The sequence below is a fragment of the Centrocercus urophasianus genome, unplaced genomic scaffold, assembly GCF_019232065.1.
Source record: "Centrocercus urophasianus isolate 14NV4802_14NV808 unplaced genomic scaffold, USGS_Curo_1.0 seq_32, whole genome shotgun sequence".
Lineage (NCBI taxonomy): Eukaryota > Metazoa > Chordata > Aves > Galliformes > Phasianidae > Centrocercus > Centrocercus urophasianus.
The window spans coordinates 7,392,523-7,405,749 of NW_024884889.1; the positions used below are offsets into that span (position 1 = coordinate 7,392,523).

Consider the following 13,227-nt stretch of genomic DNA (forward strand, 5'->3'; position numbering starts at 1 on the left):
TAATTTTACACACAACTTGGATACATATAAAATATTCTTCTGTACTGCTCTCGCAAATTGTGTTCTTTTGAATACAGTTGGAGTCAAATATCATACACCAACTCATCTTCAGTGTCATAGATATGCTACAGCAGTACAGAAGAACATTTTATATGCATGTTGGCTTTGCATGTTTGTCTCATAACTATGTTCTGAAATGAATCTCAAAATTCAGTTGTGCTTAAAGGAAATGACCAAAATTGTGTCACCTCCAGTTAATGTGCCTAATACACGTATGTGTAATTCCATGTGTTTTATGTGTTTTTGTTTTGTTTTAATAATGAATCATGAAACACACAGTTGAAGGCTAATTGAGTTAATTTGGGTGGCGGGGGAGGATGGGGAGGGATGAGATTCATTTTAACTTCAATCATTTTTTGTTTTTTACTTTAGTGCTAGACATAGAAAACTTTGTTTCATCCTATTGTTAATCCACTGTTTCCATTGATTTTCAGATTTTAGTGAATCAGAGGTTAAAGCATCCTAATTATTTCAGAAGTGATTTATCATTTTGTGTTGTTTTCTTTTTTTCTTGTTCATTTGTGTTTTCTGCTCTTTGTTTCCCTTTCATGCTGCAGTTGCAAATATATTGTGGCGAGAGCAAGGTACTAATATATTTTTTTCATATTTTTCTGTATTGTAGTGAAGTGATCTTCTAATGTTCCTTGTGTTTTTTCGTGTGTGGTTTTTTTGTTGTTGTTTGTTGTTGTTGTTCATAGACTACAGTTACAGTAATTACCTTTTTTTTTTCTAAGCAATATTTGAGGGAATTTGGTCTTAAGAAAAAAATGCGGTGGAAAATAATCATTTGTATGTATGTGTACCTTTGTGACTTTCCCTTTGAGGAGGGTGGAGAAAATAAACTGATTAAAGTTTTTAGCGAATTGCTCAAAGAGTGACAACAAAAAAATCAGATTTAAAATGTAAGCTTTTGTTTGCGAATATGATAAATCTTCCAACAAATCTGACTATATGTTGTTGAGCTTGGTTTTCTTCTGTGAATCATTCTTATTTCTTCAAATCATAATTTTAAATATTTTTGCTAAAATCAAGGCTTCTGCTGTTTCTTAATGAGACAAGGCATGTTATTCTTTATATATATATACTCAGGAAGGATTTCTGAGTATTGAAGAGGAGAATGAAGGTTTGTGATTTGTTTTGTGACAGAGCAAAGGATAAATACAAATACACAGACAGTATCAAGTCTTAAAAGCATGGACAGCAAAAATAGGTATTAATTTTTGTGTATATATATATATACATATGAAATCTTTTCTGACATACACTGAGAAAAATGTATTGCCATGGAAAACTATCAAATGTAAGCCTTGTCATGAATTGTCACATCTTTTCTCTAAGCAACCAGATCTTATGTCTCAATTCAGGATTCATGTATTTCAGGAATAGGAAATGTTTCAAGTATTTTCAGTGGAATATTGGTAATACTAAATAGTGGACTAGGCTTTGCTATGAACTAGTGCTAAAAATGATATTTCTAGGTGTTTCTTAAATATGTATTTTAAATTAATTTAAAGATTCCAAATATTGATATTTCTTTTGCATAATTACGTACTAAACTTCAGCATTTATCAATGTGTTTAAAAACATGAGCAAGGGTTTTTAAGTATATGATACTGTTTTACCAGTTCTTCAGGGGGTTGCCTGATTACAGCTTGAGTTCAGCTATGACACTCTTGCTCTCTTGGCCTTGCAGACTGCAGATGATGTGTTCAATTTCAATCAATTGCACTGATAAACAACCAGATGCAATTATCATAAATTTTTAAAATGTGTGGTGTTCCCTCTGCTTACTTGGCAGGTATCCATCAAAGAGTTCTCTTGAACAGAACCAGAAAATAGTGTATATGAGAAAATCTGAAAGGAACTTGAAGATACTCTTCAAAAGGGCTGACAACAGCAGGACTAGGGGAAATGGATCCAAGTTGAAGGAGGGAAGATTTAGGTTGGATGTGAGGGGGAAGTTCTATACAAGGAGAGTGGTTAGGCCCTGGAACGGGCTGCCCAGGGAGGTTGTGGATGCCCCGTCCTTGGATGTGTTCAAGGCCAGGTTGGACAGGGTCCTGGGCAACCTGATCTGAATGTGTGTTTGGTGGCCCTGCTAGGCAGGGGGGTTGGAACTACATGATCCTTGAGGTCCCTTCCAACCCGGGTGATTCTGTGATTCTGTGATTCTGTGATACATTAGGATGTAATACAGTAATACACAAGAATAATTATATCAGTATATTAACATATATACAAACAATTTTTTTTTTATTTCTTTTTTTTTTTTTTTTTTCCAAAAGTTTAGTTTTAAATGCAGATTCAAATTTGTCTAACTGTAGTAAATACACTCAAAGTTATTGTTGTGCTTCTGTCACAGAAACTAATATAAAAGCATTTGGTTTTGCTGGGGAGGAAGGAAGGGAGGGCTACAAAATTGCTTCAGATGTCTTTAGAGGAGCAGCTCCTTTAGTTATAAAGAAGCAATTTGCCTAAGTAAGATTTACATAGATATTTGCAGACAGAAGCTTAAAGAGAAAGTTTAGGGTCATAACAAATATGGGGATTATTTCATTGGATCCACAGGTAAAAGTTCCTTATTTTTGCCCTAACTCAGGAGAGAAGACATTACTTACTGTGTCTCCTTCTCTGACTTTGTCCCTGACTAGCTACACATGTTTATCGTAAAGATACAGTAAGCTATTGATCTTTACTATTTACTAGGAAAAATAGCCTAACTTCAGACATATCTACAATTCTAGTTGTTCTTTTATGACACACTGTCAGTCATTTTCTAAAGAAAGATTTTGACAAGTTTTATCACTTAGATTGTATTTTTTACCTGCAAAGGTATGTAGAAGTATCTCATAAACTAAACTGAGTACATTGCACCAAGTGCAATATTCTCAAGATATTGTCTGTGCTCAAGAAAAAACCACGAGGTCAAGTTTTCTTTGAATGTGAGCCTGCTTCTGTGCTACACATAATGCAGTATAGACAACCCCCTCTCTTGCTTCTTGCTGTTCTGTTAGTAGATGTATTTGATGGAAAGTTAGGAAAACTGCTTTGAGACTGGCCCTCTATTTTAGAAAAACTTGGCTAGAAATGGGAATGATTCTGTAAGATTTTTGAAAGATAATCGAACTTGCTCTTTCTAGGCATAGCCTGACTGCTTTGTGCATCATCTTGACTTTTAAATGACTTCAGTATCTGTCTGATTTCTAATGTGGCTGTTAATCTGTGTATATGTACTCACATGTGTACACCTATATCATATATGAATGTATATACAAACTTTTCCCACCCTTAACGTTCTCATTATTTTATTTGATATTATTTTCCTTTCCTGTTCACATAATTTTCCCTTTGGAATTCAGAATAAGCAAAGAATCAAATATGTTTTTTTCCTGGGTTTTATTCTCGTGATCTTATATCAAATATTGTTAAGCCAAAAGGAAGTTTAGGTCCTGCACCTAATAGACATCTACATTTATATCACTGTAGCACAGTTTAAGTTGGCGGAGTTTGTTATAATGTAATTTTTTAAGTACAGTGAATTTTTTCTTCATAGTATATCAACTGATCATCTATCATCAAATCCACGTAGCAAATCAGCAACAGTCATCTTAATTAACACATGGTAAACTAAGAAGAAAGCTTTTGTTTGTGGTCATGTGCATGGTCTGCCTTCAGCCTTCTCTACAAAACATTACATCATGCCTCTCATTCCACAACGCTGCAGTAGGGTTAAATAGTTCTTTGTAGCACTTCAAACTTTGACTGAATTTGTGCTAAAAATAACAATAATAATAAATCCTTTTCTAAGTGAAAGAATGTAACGAAGAATTTTAAGAAAGATTCAGAACTTAAGTTTCGATGTGATACTGAAATTATTTTAACTCTTCTCTCAGAAAAGGAAAGATACAAATACATGGTGAATTTGATTTCAGTGTAAATGCTTTCACAAGACAATTTTCATTTCTGCAGCTGTCAAACTATAGCTTGTGTTTCTAGCTCTGTGTTCATAAAGACACCTCCTTGCCAATGGAGAAAATCATGCAAAATTCTGAATAACATAAGAAGGATTTTTCAGTTTTACAGAAGAAGATCCCGGAGGACTGGTTGTGTTAGAACTATACATATTAACAAACTGATCTTCTGCCAGTAATATGATGAGAGTTTTACTTCAATGCCAGGACTTTCTTTTTTGTGATTATTTAATTTTGTACATTTCAATGTGTTTTTATTCCTAAGGTCTGGGAATTGGGAACATGTTTTATGTTTTTTATGAAGATGGAATCAAAGTCATACAACCAGTGGAATGTGAATTTCAGAGGCATATTAAGCCTAGTGAAAAACTGCTCGGTTTTCAGGCAAGTTGTTTTTTATTTTTATTTTTTTAACTTGTTTTTAATTTCCTGGTAGTATTTTTTCAAGTGTAGTTTTCCTTTAATTAAGAAATGCTAGTTTCATGTTACCTGTTTAATAAATTCAGACATGTCTTCCCAATTAATATATAGCTTAAAATGTTGGACTCAAAATTTGCTGTGTCTTTGGTCAAGTTCAAATTTTCAATCTTTCTTTTAGATTGAATGTTTTCCTTCTGCTTTTTTCTTTTTTATTCACTTTTTCTCGTTTGAATTTAAATGAATGACCTTGAAATGAGAAAAAAAAAAAGGTGTGTAATAACCCATAACTGCACAGTTTTTTTGGCTAATACCTAAAACACTGAAGTAGCAGCAGAGCTGTCTCAATGGCTTTTGCCTCTTCAGTTATCATTATTGATGTCAAAGACTGCTATGTTCAACAGCAAGATTTATTTTAGTGTGAATAATTATACTTTGAACTGCTAATCATACCTCGGTTTCTGCAGTTAAAGTGAAATCAGGTTGACATAGCCAAAAAAAAAAAAAAAAAAAAAAAAAAAAAAAAAAGAGTTTTTTTATGGCTGTTGAATTCAAAAGCTGATTATTTAAGAAGTCTGCTAAGATTTTATTGGTCTGAAGTGCAGCCCAGAGTGTAAGTGTATTTTTATTGAAATGTGGTAATTATCAGGATGGATAGTAAGACTTCTTTCCATTTTTGCTATTTTCAAACATAAATTAATATAGCAATTGATTCCCTCTTGATTCCCACTGCTATAAAAAAAAAGACCAGGAAAGCAGACTACTATACAGCTTTCATTTTTAAGTAGATGTAGATTTGTATTTTGAATATCTGGTATCTATGATAAATTTATAACCAGAAGTAAAACTCTGTGTTTGCATGCATACATTGCACCCATTAATTTCAATAATATTTCCACTTATTCTTCTGAACACCGAAAACTTTTTCCTTTACCTACTACAAAAGTTGCTAGATCTTTTATTCTTGCAGAAATGTTTGATATAGATATTCTTAGATTCCTATATTCATAGATCTGCATAATGTAAAAGAAAGAAGGAAAAATATTGTTTTCCATTAAAAATAAATATATATATATATATATGAAAATCTGAATTTGAAAGAATTCCCTGCATGTGCTGCTAATATTACTATATATAATACTACATTACTGAAAAACCTTGTTGACTATGAAGATTTAGATAACTATTGCTTCCTTTGCAGAAGATCTTTTCTTCTTCACCCTCTTTGGAAAATCTGTTTGTTTTTTGTTTGTTTGTTTGTTTGTTTTTGTTTGTTTTTTTGTTTTCTTTCTAAGTAAAGATAGCAAAATAGTTCAGTTTTATCCCAAGGTCAAATTTTTATCAAGTTCATTTATTTGTAGGAGCCCATGTTGTAAATTGTTCACTATTAATTCTCTTTGACTGTCATACAACTTGAACTAATTAGAGGTGCTAGTTTATTTTTAGGTCACTTTATTCAGCCTTTCCCATCTATTCTGTCTGTTGCTAATAAAATCTTTATTGCTTGCCTATTAAGAAATACCTACAGGAAATCATTTTTCCATTTCTTCACACTTTTCTCAATGACATGTTCAAGTGATTAGTAAAGCCCCAGTAGACCCATTTCACTGACAAATATTTGCTGAAGTCTAGGACCATACATAAATTTTGCAGTGCTGTTTAGGTTCATCAGTTGATATACACACAATACTGCAGTCTTCTTCCTCTGCTTTCCTGTTTACTTGTCAACAAAACGGAGTTACACTTAGCTGAACTCCTTTGAAAGAATTTGGTGTTTCTGCCTAGCTTCACATTGTACTGTGGATGAATGGTGTAGTAGTTGACCAAGCACTTATTTAGGTATGCTAATTTTCCTAAAAGTAAATATAATTTCTCAATAATAATATACTTGAGAACTCTTATCTGAATATTTAATTGCCTCTTATGCAACTGTGTGTCAGTACAGTGAAGTGCTTTACTGTGTGACTAACATGGGAATAAATTAGGCTCTTACTGTGTTTAAAGTGAAGGAAAAGACTTGGTGTCTTGTAGGACCATCATAGTTCCCAGGAAGTTCTAAAGAGCTTCCTCCAGTTCTTCCCAGAATTACTTAAATTACTGGAATTTTCTCAATAAGTACCAAATAAAAAATGAGTTTTATTGTACTTATAATAGGGATGGAAATAGACATATTTCCATTTTCTTATGCAGGTTATCTGCTTTGACAGATGTTAAACTTATTATCATATGGATGCCTCTAAACATGCTCCAAATACAATCCTTGAGCTGTTAAGTATCTTGTCATCCTGTTGCGTAAGGGTCATTTTCCTCTAATATATATACACATATATATATATATATATATTTCCTCTATCTAATATGCAACCTCTTTTTATCTTCTGCAAATTAATGTTATCTAAAGCCTTTTAAATTCTTATTTTATGGAAAGATGTCTCCCTTCTCTTCTCCCAGTGAATGTCTATTTCTGGGGAGGAAGGGAAAGAAATTATAAAACGTCTTTGAAATCAGTCGGAAAATACCCTGATTTCTTGTTTATTCAGAGAAATAGAACATAAAGACCATATTTCAATAAGCTGAAACTTTGAATGCCTGAAGTTGAGTATCTGTGGAAGATGGAATCAAAATTTCATAATAATTGATTTTGGAAATGTAACAACATAGCAGAATAAAGTTACCAATGGATGTGACATTAAGACATGCTAGTTATTACATAGAAATTTATTTTGATTACACTTAAGCAATGCAGGAAGCATACTAAGTGCAGGATTAGTAGAGGGAAAATAAAAGAGAGCGAAAGACAAAAAGGTCCTGAGTCTGATTTTTTTTAAATAATTGAATAATAGTTATACTTGTCATGTACAATTTATTGTTGTAAGTTAATGTGGAATAGGTGATACATAAATTTAAGCCTTAATATGTGCACTCTTCTGAACTGTTGATGTCATTAGCAGATGAAGCATGGATAAACTTTTTACTATGCTGTTCAAAGATCGTGACTCAAATTCTCGTTAAAACACTGAGTACTCTTGTGCAATAAGTCTAGATTTATAGACAAGGAATTAGCACATATAAATCTGCAAGCATGTGTTTTCTCCTGAGGATTTGTTGTCCCAGTCTACTTTGAAAAACTTTCTTTGAGGATTTATTTTCCTCCATCTGCTGGCTTGATGCTGGGCGAGTAACATTTTGATTAAAAAGTCTGGGGAGAAAAAAAAACAATGAAATAAATTAATATTTTATCAGATTTTAGCTTTTTCAGAGAGAATAAATTAAGAAAAATCAAATTGCTCATACTTTAATTAGGAGAAGAAAATGTTGGTTTTATGCTTAGATTTTAAGGAGAAAATATTTTAATTCAACCACTGGGGAAATTAATAGAGAGAATTACAGAAATCTGAACTATCTAATCAGATAACTGTTAACTTTTCAAAAGCAAGATTTGAGTTCCATTGATTAAAGCTATTTCTGGAGTATCCAGGTAAATGTGAGTTTGACTAACAAGGGAAAAAAATTCCTGCCTAAACCAATTAATGCTGGGAAAAACTTTTTTTTTCTTCAGATGTGAGAATTTAGGCATATTTTTCACTGTCAAAACATAGTTTTGTTTTTACTTTAATTTTTTCCAGTTTGGGAGTAAAGAATTGGCTTTGGAATGTAAGAATTAATAACAATATAAACAATATTCTAGAACCAGTAAGTATGATTACGCTTTTATGCTGCTGTAAATGATGTGACAGAAACTTGGGTTTCTCCAACAAGAGTTAGTGCTATTTTGCAGATAGGTTGAACTTATCTCTGTAGAAATCATAACACCAAAAAAATGGGTTGAACTAAGGTCAGTTCCTAAGACAGAAAAATATGATGTGTGATAGAGTTAGGAATTTAGATACACATTATTTGAAGGAATTGCTCTTCAAGGAAGCAAGAGTACTGTGTCATGCAATATTGAATTAGTTATTTGTTTAGATAAAAATTGAGCTGTGACGAGGCATATTTAGTGCAAATATAAAGCAGTTTGAGATCAGTGAAACAGCCTTCCAACTGAAGTGACGATTTCACAGAAGGCAAATTGCAATTTATCTGATGATTGCACAAAATACTAGTAGCATACTTGTTTATGTTGGCAGCTCACTTTATGCAATGAAAGGCTTTTAGCAATGTTTAAGAATAAAAGTTTGCTTTGTAACCATACCTATCATTCATTAGAAAAAGATTTTAAACATTTTCCTTCAAGGTATGACATTTTAGCAATGCAAGATGAATCCTACTCTTTTTATTTATGACTAAGTTCCTGATTATGTGCCATCCCATGGAACCTGAGTTTAGTAACCTTCCCCTATCAATGTGGTTTCTGAAAGATCTTCTGTTAATTGAAGTTTAAGTAAAATGCGAGTACAAGCAGAAGCTATTGGTGTCCTGTTAAGAAACTCCCTCAGTTAAAGCTGGAAATTGATTTATCTTTTATTTTGACTTATAGAGTCAAAACACTTAAAGAGTATTTTCTCAAATGCAAAGAGGCACAGCAGGCGAAGAATGTTGATGAAACAGAAAAAGTTAGCACTGAAATTCATCATCTACTTCTGGAAAACACTGTTCCATAAAAGACACGTGGTCACTGGTCACAGCCAACAAGAATTCAAGCAGGAAAAGTCCACTTTAATGAACTTACTTTCCTATTCTTTCAGTTCCATATCTCACACTATCCTTCTGGACAAAATGCCCAGCATATATCTGGACAAAAAAAGAGCTGTAATTTGTCTTTCTATTGCATTGTTACCTGTTTTGATTCTTACACTTTTGCTGTTTCTCTTGAAATGCAGGATGAAGTTTGTCCCAAAGCTGATGGAGATTCTGTTCAGCGATGTGTTTGGGCAACTGCTGTAAATGTAAAAGACAAGTTCATTTATGTGACTCAACCTACACTTGACAGAGTGCTTATTGTTGATGTACAGTCTCAGAAAGTTGTACAGGTATTTATTCGTAGTTTTTAAGTTAATGTCTAATTTATATACAAGTTTCTTCATTACATTTTGGAGAAGCAATGCCAATATCTTGGTAGATTTTAAAGAAGTTCGATTGCTTCAGAGCCTGAGCATCAGTAATCCCATTGAGTTGAAAGAGAACTGATGTTTAGTTGACACTATAGAAATCAACTATGACCACTGTGCTTTTGCCTTCTCACTTACTTAAATTCTTTAATGTGTTGTGCATTTTTTTTTATAGCATCAATGCATTATTGGTGATATCATTGTACTATGAGGTTAAACCAGATTTATACTGAATTGCCAAAGATGTGTAAGAATGCCTCTAGCAAGTAATAGCCATAAATCCAGTACATTTTAAAAGATTTCCTGAATGTGAAGAGATTATTTAAAACTCAAAACATTTGTGTTTTGAGGTAAAATCAAACTATTTTTGCTATTTGTTTTCTGCCTATGGTTCTTACCATGTTACTCTATTTTTTCTTTACATACAATAGACTATTTCATTACATAGTCTTGAGTTTTTCTAATCAAATGGCATCTGCCTGAAGAATTAGTACTCTTTCACTTTCAGTGGCAAAAAATAAAGTAAAATAAAATAATAAAATAAAATAAATAGGCTTTCAGCTCAGGACTGTCAACAGTCTTTTGGGGCTTGTTAATTTTTTGTTTCATTTGTTTTTTATTTTGTTTCTTTTTAGTACGGTACAGGTCATATAAAACTTCTTCAAATGTGCTTAAATAAGAGGACTCTGCTTTTTCTTGATTCAAGTTATTTCCTGTGCAAGGAAGTCTGAAGCTAGTTAATAATTTGTTCTCTGAAAACAAGAACATTTGCATGAGGTTTTCTGACACAGAACTTTTGGCACCGTGTTAAGTCTTCTGATTCAAATTCTAGTCATATAAATGATTACAAATAATCACATCTACAGAACTACTTGCAGTATTATGACATTCATAAGAAACAGATGTTCTTTAGCTAAATATAACAGGGATTTCTATTAGAATTCTAATCTAAATTGTTAATAAAAATACTTATTTTCTTCATGTCTCTTGCCTTCTTTGTAAATAAATGAATGAAAATCTTTGAAGATTATGTATATATATGCATATATACATAAATATACATATATACATATATATGTACATATATACATATATATGTATAATATTGTAGTGTAAATTTTTAAAAGAATTCACAGCAAAGTGTGATTTTAAAATTGAATTAATGTGATAAAAATAAATTTAATATTTATGATTTTGTATTTCAAACATCAGTGTTCATACTTCCTGTCATTTCATTCAGTAGCCTTCATGATAATATTGGGAAAATAAAACCCCAAAACCCACCAAACTAAATTACATTCTACTTTTACGCTTTCAAAAATAAATTTGATTTCAAAAGATGGGATAGCATTGCTTTAAAACTACTTTTAATATGTCCAGGCATCCACAGAATGTTTGTACCATCTGTGGAACCTTTTATAGAAACGGAATTCTCGCTTTTTATGGTTCTAGGATACTCAGATATTAATGAGAAATTCTCTTGTTGTTTTACATGTTAAAAATGCTTAATATGCAGCAGAGCAAAATTTCTGCTATTCATTACTAAACTGAAAATAATTTCCAAGGGTATATTTTCTGAAAGATGTGGGAAATGTATTGTGGGACTTGAATGGTGCTATGCTTAACCTCGCTGATATTTAGATTCAACTTATTTTAAAAAAAAAGGTTTGTTGCAATAAAATGAATCAATCATGAAAACACAAAACCTGTACATTCTTTTATACATAGAATAACAGCATAAAAAACAAAACTGCTGATTCACAGTTTGCTTTCAGAATCAAAGGAAGCAAATTTGGAATCTGCTGACAAGTCAGTCAAGTAATGCTTTGCTCACCATTTTTTATTATATAGCAGGCATGGCCCTGTCTTCCTTTTACTTTAATATTGAATGTTCATTTTTGGTTTTGTTTTCTGTAGGCAGCAAGAATTTTCCTTGGTATTAAGTGATGCTGTACTCATGGCATATGCACATACACTAAGGCTAGAGAAGCAAAGAAGGGAATTTAACTTCTCAGTCATGACAGGCTATTTTGATAATATACAGCGCTGCCCCGTATTGAAAAAAAAACAACAACAAAAAAAACCCACATCAAAATACAAATCAGTTTTGGAAAATAGATACTAAGCTAATTATAAATAAGAGAATTTTAGTTACTGGACTCCCATTTTTTTTTCTTTTTTAAATATATGATATATTAGCATAGAGGATACCATACACTATATTTTTTTCTACTGTATCTCTTAGAGAAGAAATTGCTTTTCTGTGCAACAACACACTTTCAAAAATATGTTAAGAGCAAACGTGGGGAAAAATTTGTATTTTGGATCTGAGCAGGATGCAATGATAACAATTCCATTAAGGTGCAAAATAAAACAACCCCAAAGACAGCTAAAAGTGTAATTGAAAAGGCTGCAAGTTGTGGAACTGTGTTCTTTTCTTTATAAAATTGATGTTGATTTGATTTTGATTACAGTGGTTGCTTGTCTGAAGTACTATTATGAGTGCATATGTTACATTTATTCATTTTTACTATAAAAGTTAATGTAAAAGAGGTGTCTATCAGGTGCATATCTATAACACCTAGATTTTAGGGTTCATTGTTTCTCTGATATATAAATATAGCTATCAAAATAAGCGCTTGAAGAAGATCCTAGAGCAGATATTTTACATTGAAATAAATGCTTCTAAACTGTGAATATGAATGCTGCATAGATTTTCTGATTTAGCCAGATAGTTTTCTTTCATTTGTAAATTCTTGAAACAGAGGAACCTCTAATTGTGCAGTAGGAAATTAAGTGGGATGATTTCAAGGCGTGCTGATGTAACCAGAGCTCATCACTGTTTAGTACAGTGTGCTGGTGGCAGTTTAGCCTGGATAGCCCAGAACAGCTGTGAAAACATGTCTCCAAAACTCCAAGAATCTTTCTGCTGCCAGCAGGCTCTTAGGAGTTGCATTGTCCATGCTTGACTACACAGGCATTTCTTCTCCTTCAGGCAGTACCATGGCCTAATTCCTGAACACAACTTATGCTCATTCAGCAACGATGCATGGGTCAGACCTTCATTTGAGGAAACTAAATGGAAATTTGATACACCTCAGCAAGTTAACTAGACAGTGGCCCAAGTATTGTTTTAGACAACTTGTCTTCTAACTTGAAGCAGAAAGTGTTACCAAACAAAAATGGCCTTTTCAAGGGGCATCTTTGTTTTTAAATGAGCCAGTGAGCAACCTGGCTTCATTACCACTTTCAAAAGGTAAAGGTAAAAATGGTAGGGGTTTTTTTTTGTTGTTTTTTTTTTTTTTCCAGATGAATCTGTGGCTTGCAACACCTCAGGAGTACAGTTAAGTATCATCAACAGCCTCAGCCAGCCATTAGAGCATTATCTTGAGGATCTACATCATTACTTTAAATTACCTTCACTTAATTAGCCAGCTGGTATTCTCCTTGACAAACTGATAAACAAGCTGTGCTTTACAGCTCCGTAATGGTGAGACTAAAAAGCAATTTCCACTTATTTTTGCTGCCTTAATGATGAAGATAGAACAGTAATCCCTACAGTTGTTTGCCTCATGGAGAATATCTCTTACTGAAATATTCTGTCCTCACTTTTCATATCTCTGGAATCTTCAGTGCTTCTCCTAATAAAGAAAGCGTAAACCTTAAATGCCTAAAAAGTCTGTAGTCTTTGGCTACAAAACTCAAGGAGGGAAAACAGCTTGGTACTGATC

The 13,227-nt window shown here is 32.6% G+C and overlaps 1 protein-coding gene across 4 annotated transcripts in view; it reads left to right on the forward strand.

The window, feature by feature from the left end:
• FSTL5 (follistatin like 5) overlaps positions 1-13,227 on the forward strand; it is a 213,612-nt gene that overhangs the window by 182,728 nt on the left and 17,657 nt on the right. For 3 of the 4 annotated variants that reach the window (XM_042829771.1, XM_042829774.1, XM_042829773.1), the window contains 3 exons: positions 618-644; positions 4,297-4,415; positions 9,269-9,418. In XM_042829771.1, coding sequence (XP_042685705.1) covers positions 618-644; positions 4,297-4,415; positions 9,269-9,418 — 296 coding nt within the window. The remainder of the gene's footprint in view (positions 1-617; positions 645-4,296; positions 4,416-9,268; positions 9,419-13,227) is intronic. The other variant, XM_042829772.1, reaches the window with a different exon arrangement.